This window comes from Lolium rigidum, chromosome 6 (assembly GCF_022539505.1).
Source record: "Lolium rigidum isolate FL_2022 chromosome 6, APGP_CSIRO_Lrig_0.1, whole genome shotgun sequence".
Lineage (NCBI taxonomy): Eukaryota > Viridiplantae > Streptophyta > Magnoliopsida > Poales > Poaceae > Lolium > Lolium rigidum.
The window spans coordinates 78,718,097-78,725,490 of NC_061513.1; the positions used below are offsets into that span (position 1 = coordinate 78,718,097).

General features: G+C 54.9%; 1 protein-coding gene across 1 annotated transcript; it reads right to left on the reverse strand.

Moving 5' to 3' along the window:
* Nucleotides 1–505: 505 nt before the first annotated feature.
* On the reverse strand, nucleotides 506–1,873 carry LOC124662834 (phospholipase A1 EG1, chloroplastic/mitochondrial-like). The gene has a single exon (XM_047200623.1). The coding sequence runs from the start codon at nucleotides 1,871–1,873 to the stop codon at nucleotides 506–508; it is 1,368 nt and encodes a 455-aa protein (XP_047056579.1).
* Between the last annotated feature and the right edge of the window lie 5,521 nt (nucleotides 1,874–7,394).

Here is a 7,394-nt window from a genome sequence, read left to right on the forward strand (position 1 = left end):
ATTTTTAGCAAACGGAACAGAATTCCGATGGAATGGGCGATCCCAGTTAGCGGTAAGCATCAGCCAGGCCGTTCGTCCCGGATCGAACGGTCGGCGTTGCGCCGAAGATTTTGGTAAACCCTTCTCGTACATCCGTGTGATGTGGAAAGCTATTGAACGCGAATCATGCCACGCTGACGTGGCAGGCGGTGCTTGGCGAGTCCGAGGGAACTCTCGGGCGTCGAACGGATCATGTCGGGCTTTCCGTTTATGTCTTTGGAACTAATCGCGTGATCACTACTGTACAGCGGCACTGTCAGTGTGTTTTTCTGAATCTGAAGAAAGAAGCAGAGCTGGAGGCAATGAACTGAAAGAATTTTTTGTATTTGGTCTCTATTTATGTACGATTTGATCTGTACAAAAAAAAATCAACGAAAGAATGATCATTGATTGAATCTTTCGAAAGAAAGAAAAAAATCTTGTACGAGGATCATCAGTCGGTTAATTCCTAATTAATCACAGTTGTTCAGATTAGGCCGAGCGTCTGCACTAGGCCGCCCATCTGCAGAGCCGCGTCCTGCCACGGCATTGCGCCGGCGCCGCGCCGTCCCACGAAGTCGAGCACCCTGCCGATCACGGCGCCGCCGCCGCCGCCGTCGTCCGCTCTGGCCGCGGCCTGCTTGGGCTTCCTGAGCAGCGCGATGTAGGTGCCGAGGTTGTGCACGGTGGTGAGGTCGGCGACGCTGGAGATGTCGTCGAGCGGGAGCTCCACGCCGACGTGCGTGTAGCAGGATCCCGCCCACGGCCGGAGCATCGCCGCGCCAGTGGTCGCCTCGTTGAGGAAAAAGCCCGGCATCCTCGTGATCGGGTCGCGCACGTTGGCGACGCGCAGCGCCTTGACGCCGAGCTCGTCGCACCGGGCCTTGAACGCCGCGTTGCCCACCCTCGGGACACCGAAGGAGAAGACGGTGATAGGCGCGGCGCGGTTGAGGCCGAGCTCCGCCAGGTCGTACGCCAGGAGCGTGGCCAGCGCGCCGCCCATGCTGTGGCCGGCGAGGGTGACGCTGGTGTCGGAGGAGCGCGAGTCGGCGGAGTCGATGAGGCGGGAGACCTCGCGGAGGAGCTGCTCGCGGCAGCTGCCGGCGCCGCCGAAGCGGCAGGTCTTGTCGGCGGAGGTGTAGAGGCCGAGGAAGCCGGACTCGACCTTGACGTCCGGGCGCGGGTCGCAGGGGTCGAGCCGCGCGGGCTCGAGGGAGCTCATGAGGTTGGCGAGCCACTCGGCGGGGGTGACGGTGCCGCGGAAGGAGACGAGCACGTCGCGGCGGCCGAGCTGGCGGGTCATCTCGGGGGTGGACACGGCCACGTACCCGATCCAGCGGCCGCGGCCGCTGATGGAGGCCTCCATGGTGGGCACGGTGATGACGTCGGGCGCCGCGTAGATGTACTTGGTGACCTCGTAGCCGGCGCCGGCCATTCCGACCTCCTCCAGCATCCGCTCCTTGCCGTACTTGCAGTTATGGTGGCGCCGCGACGCCGGGTCCAGGTCGAAGGCCTTGTAGCAGGCGTCGACGAGCTCGCCGTACCGGGCGACCTCGCTCCGGAGAACTGGGTGGTCCAGCAGGCCCTCCCAGTCGTCGCACCCCTGCACCTGCCTCCACATGGCGGCCACCGACGACGCCGACCTCCGCGCGCCGCGTCTCGCGTTTAAAGCCGCGAGTGCCGCTGGCGCGGACGTGGAGGCGCTGCCCGGCGCCGTGGCCGTCGCCGCGGCTCTGCAGACTGCTGATCGTGTCCTGGACTGTCTCGTCGCGCCGGGGAGCTTGGCGCATTGCGGCGTGAGCGCCATTGCTGCTGCTGCTGATGATGATGTGGCGGCGGTGGTGGCGAAGGCCATGAGCTAGCTGTTGCGCTGCGATGGAGGCCGTGGGAACGCGAAGACCATAGAGGAGAGGGAGGAGAGGCGGGGGGAGGAAGAGAATGGCAGTGATGATGGTGTTGATGCATGGGGCGCGATGGCGGGAGAGCATATAAAGGGGGCGGGGCGGAGGGACAACTCAGCTCGCGGTGGCTTGCACGCATGTCTCAATCTCCCTCCATCGCGATCGCTCTCGCTCGCGCGCGCGGGAAGAAGCGAGCTACAGTGATCGAGTATCCCAGTTTGACGGCCAGGGGAAGCTGCTACGGCTGCCGCTGCGCGCCTTTTTGGAATAATAACCAACTTGGCGGGGGCAACCACCTCCCCACACCTCAACTGGCTGACCGTATTCAATCAAAAGAGCTCGAGAGAATGAAGACGACGACTTGCTAGCGATTGGGCCTCTGAAACTCTCGTGGGTTTTTGACTGCGGTGGGAAAAATCGTTTTCATCGGAGAGTGTTCGGCCAGCGATTGACTGGACCGGGACTAGTTTCTGTTCGGATTGAGGCGAGGTTTCCTAGGTCATAATCAACAACAATCATACTCTATATATTATTCAAGGAACTCATCAGTCGTGACAAGGAGGAACGGAATCTCTCAGATTGGGTTGGCTGGTTGGATCCTGCCTGGGTCTCTCAGGATCACATAAACTAATGGCTTCAGACAGATGGATGCTGCTACCTCAGTGGAGGCAGAGGAGCCAGCGTCGAGCTCCCGAGATGAAACCTGAAGGAGTGATTTTTTACCTTCAGGTACTGTGGTGATCAGTGAGATAGTTGCTAGTACTACACAGTTTTACCTTCAGATATTCGATGAAGGGGTGTTTTGTTCTTCAGAGCCTGTGTTAGATGGTTGCTACTACTGCACTGATTTTACATTTACACTAGCACTGATTTTGCTTTGCTTGCAGGCACACAAAACGTCTGTGCAGTTACAGTGACGACGGTCCATATCAGTGTACACGGCATAAACTGTGTGGGGTTTCTTTCAGGTTAGAAGCAAAACAGAGAGCCGACAATCAGACATTGCTTGGATGGTTAGCGAATGCTGTCGCCCAGTTTTGCCCCGGTATGATTAAACCTTCTGCAATGACGAGCGCTCTCCGCGCCCAATCTGATTAAACCTGAACCAGACAAGGGGAATTCCGTCGGTAATCTCTCTGATTGCCTGGAACCTACGGGGACACCGTTGAGTGCGGCACCGCCGCGCGCACGTCGGCGAGGACGTCGGAGGCCCCCCGAATCAAGGTCGTCCGCCATACTGTACCACTGATGCTACTCCGACGCCGCACCCAACGAATTGATGCCGAAAAGCTCCGGCGAGGGCTTAATGGCGCAATTAAGGAGCCGGTTGAGGTCGTCGCGGCGCCTACGTGGGCGAACGGAGTCCACGCCGGGGACGTGGAGTCGTGGACGCGCCTCGCCGCGCGCGGCCGCGCCCAAGCCTTTGGGGATTCATTGGCGGTTGGCCGGTGACGTCCGCCCATGCTTAGCCCGAAAGCTCTTTTGGGTTTGGTTCAGCCTTCAGCGACGACGACGATTAATTCCTGGGAGAGGACGTTTAGGCGAATTTTTTTTAAATAATACACTTTTTATTATTTAATCCAGAAATAATATTCGTTTTCAGCAAATTTCAGAAATAATACACCGTCGGGGTTACTGAACCCGAAACGGAGGAATCGGGGTGCACGAGCCCGATGCGGAGGGAATCTGGCGGACACAGCCAACTTCGGGTTCGAGCGTGCCCGAACGGCTGCTGTCGGCCACGCGCGGCCGATGTCGGGCTGTCTCTGGCCAGGAGCAGGCCGTGTCGGGACAGCCATCCCGAGGACCCCGATTCGGGGAAGGTGACCCCGAAATTGGGCGCATTAAAATCGCCCGCGCGCGCCGCTGGTCGACGCGCCGGCCGAGCTGCTTCTTCCTCCTCCGGCTCTCGAGTTCATCAGCTCTCTCTCACTTTTGCTCTCAGCCCAGCAGCGTTTTCTCTCATTTCCGAGCGATTTATCCAGCCATTTGTTGTAGTTTGACCACCAAATGCGGTAGAATCAGCCGATCTATATATGGGTTAGTTTTTGAGGCGTTTTGGTGGAGGTGGTGTTGGTGGTGGTGGAGGTGGTGGTGGTGGTGGAGCTGGTGGTGGTGGTGGTGGAGCTTGTGGTGGTGGTGCTGCTGCGTGGTGGTGGAGCTGCTGCGGGGTGGAGAAGCTGAGCTGCCGACGAGAGGTGTTTGGCACGCTTCAAGGGTAAACCCTAATTCCCGGTATTAGATGGTGTAATCATAATGCATGTTGCGTTCGTTAGCTTCGCACATTAGTTAGTGTAATATGTACCGGTAGATAGTATTTATTTAGGACTGCAGGTGCTAGATTTTTATTTATTTTAGAGTGTAGGTGCTAGATTTTTTGACGAGTCCGTAATTTGTATAGGTGAGCGAGATATGTCGGATAGAGTAAAATTCGTTGTTTACTTCGGTCATGGCACGGTCCGAACAACTCCGATGGGAGCTGATCCGAGCGAGTTTCAGTGTGAGGATTTGCATCCGACAAACCCAAAAACATGGCGAGTTAGTCGCTTGAAGGAGTGGTTGACCGTGAATTTCGGGCTTAATCCCGAAGCATACACTCGTTGGTGTGCATGCTTTGTGGAGCAGCTCCAGTACCCGGATTTTCCGCGGTTGAAGCCGATTGAGCGGACCTCTCGGTGGGTGCACTGGTTGGAAGCGTGCGAGCGCAGGGGAACTCACCCCATCGCCTTAATGCTTCCCGAGGCGAAGGTGGTGAATTTCCAAGAAGGCGAGGGTGCGTTCCATCCGTGCCAGAAGCGGTCAAAGTTCGATGGCCGGCGGCGGCAGTTTCCAATCCGGGCGGAGTAGCCATGCAGCAGGTGGTCATGACGATACTGTTGAGCTTGAAAGCGTGGACGAAGAAGAAGAACAGATGCAGAACATGATGGACGAGGAAGACGAGGATGGAGTGGACAATGAGGTTGACTCAGATGAATCCGAGTCGACGACCGGCGGTGCAGCACTCTTGCCCTTCGAGGACTTGTCACTCTTGCCCTTCGACGATGCAGCCTTCTTCGCCTTCGTGCTAGGCTCGAAGTCGTCGTCCGAGTCGACGACCGGTGGTGCAGCACTCTTCCCCTTCGAGGACTTGGCACTCTTGCCCTTCGACGATGCAGCTTTCTTCGCCTTGCTCGCTAGGCTCAAAGATATCATCGTCGTCCTCACTCTCAACCGTCCACAGCCATGGAAAGTTGTAATCTCTTTCCCTATCTCGTTCATTCTTCCAAGTTAGTGACTTCCACTTCTCATTCAACCTCGATAAGCTCACACCTTATCTCCCGTGGGCTGCGAGCAGGCATCTTCTTCAATGGCCACCCATAAGAATATTTCTCAAACTCCCTACCCACCTTACGGAGCAAGGCGTCGCTGCTGATGAACTCCTCAAATGTGTCTACCTTACTCTCCCTCATCACTTTGCGGGCCTCGTCTAGAAGAGGTTTGGCCATGGATTCGGTGAAAAGATGGGGGGGATTCTTATATGGGGGATCCATCTTGCTCAGAGAATACACTGAAACAGAAGGAAACAACGGGGGGTTTTTATAGGCTAGAAGGGACGACTTTCGGCGGGAAAAGGTGAGCGGGAAAAACTGGCGGGAGATTAGGGCGGGAGTAAAAGGCGGAAAAAAGTGAGCGGGAAAAATTGGCGGGAGATTACGACGGGGGTAAAAGGCGGGAAAAAACTGAGCGGGAAAAATTAGGCGGGATACAATATTACTAAAACAGAAATGAAGATACATTGCAGCTGAAATAAAAATAGCATTTATCACTACAACGGAATTTAAGATACAACGACACTACAACGGAATTTAAGATACAACTGAAATTAAGATACATAGCCAATACGACACATCACTCTACTTTCCCTGCGTCCACCGTGGCCATTTTCCAGACTTGTCGCCGCGTTCTTCTGCCGCTTGCGCCTCAGCAGCTCTTTCCCTTAGTCTCTTTCTCTCCGCTTCACGAGCCTCCCTGCGCACCTCTTCCTCTGCAAACCTACGTGCAGCCTCATCATCCATCCTCTTCTGATTCACCTCGCGATTACGAGCTTGTTCCGCCCTAAGTTTCTGTATCTGCCTCTCCCGCTCTGCTTTTTCATTAGCACGAACCTTTTCCCAACGCTCCTCCTCAAAGAACGTTGCCCACGCACGCCGGTGTTTCTCCTCAACCTCCCGACGCGCCCAATCCGGCTGCTCCGTGTCTATCCAAGTGAAACCATTTGCATAGGGGCGGGGAGACTGCAAAGCACAAACAATAACATTAAATCACATTCATAAATAAATTAATGCCAACATAAAATTATGTCCAAACATACCGGCGGCCCGGTGGACGACGAAGCTGAACTACGGGGTGGATCATGCTCATAGCTCGCACACATGAAAAATTTCATGCCGAACCGGCCGGAGAAATCCTCCACCTCGCTTAACCTTAGCAACACGGCCGCACCAACAACGCTCCGCAGTCACACCCGGGGCAAACTTGCAGCCTTCGCCTTCGCCGGCCTAAAGTCCCGGTCGAGCAAGGCACACTCATGATGGCTAAGGGTGAGCAAACGGGATAAAATAGAGATACAAGAACTTGTGCAATCCAGAGTAGCGATGCCTCGCTTTTATAGGCAAAAATTCGACAAGTGTGGCGGGAAAATATAGCGGGAGATAGTGGCGGGAGATGATGGCGGGAAGGACTGGCGGGAAGAAGTGGCGGGAAGGGTGGCGGCAAAGGCGGGAGGGAAACACGGCGGTGCGAACGCGAAAAGGCGGGAAAAATTCTTGCAAAAATTCGGGTTCAACAAACCCGATTTAGCAAAGTCGGGTTCAACTTGCCCGATTTTTAGAAATCGGGTTCACCCGCCCCGATTACTTATTTGTTGTTTTTCTTTTTTCGTCACGGCGCAGTAAGAATGTTCTTATCGGGTTTCTCAACCCCGATATTACAACTTCGGGTTCGTCTAACCCGATTTTCCAATTTCGGGTTCAACCACCCCGACGGTGTATTATTTCTGAAATTTGCTAAAAACGGCTATTATTCCTGGAATTAATATTAAAAAATGTATTATTTAAAAAAAATTCGCTGGGCCGTATTCAATCAAAAGAGCTCGAGAGAATGAAGACGACGACTTGCTAGCGATTGGGCCTCTGAAACTCTCGTGGGTTTTTGACTGCGGTGGGAAAAATCGTTTTCATCGGAGAGTGTTCGGCCAGCGATTGACTGGACCGGGACTAGTTTCTGTTCGGATTGAGGCGAGGTTTCCTAGGTCATAATCAACAACAATCATACTCTATATATTATTCAAGGAACTCATCAGTCGTGACAAGGAGGAACGGAATCTCTCAGATTGGGTTGGCTGGTTGGATCCTGCCTGGGTCTCTCAGGATCACATAAACTAATGGCTTCAGACAGATGGATGCTGCTACCTCAGTGGAGGCAGAGGAGCCAGCG

Excerpts from the sequence above, each read along its gene's own strand:
- LOC124662834 (XM_047200623.1), bottom strand. The coding sequence starts at position 1,873 with ATGGCCTTCGCCACCACCGCCGCCACATCATCATCAGCAGCAGCAGCA.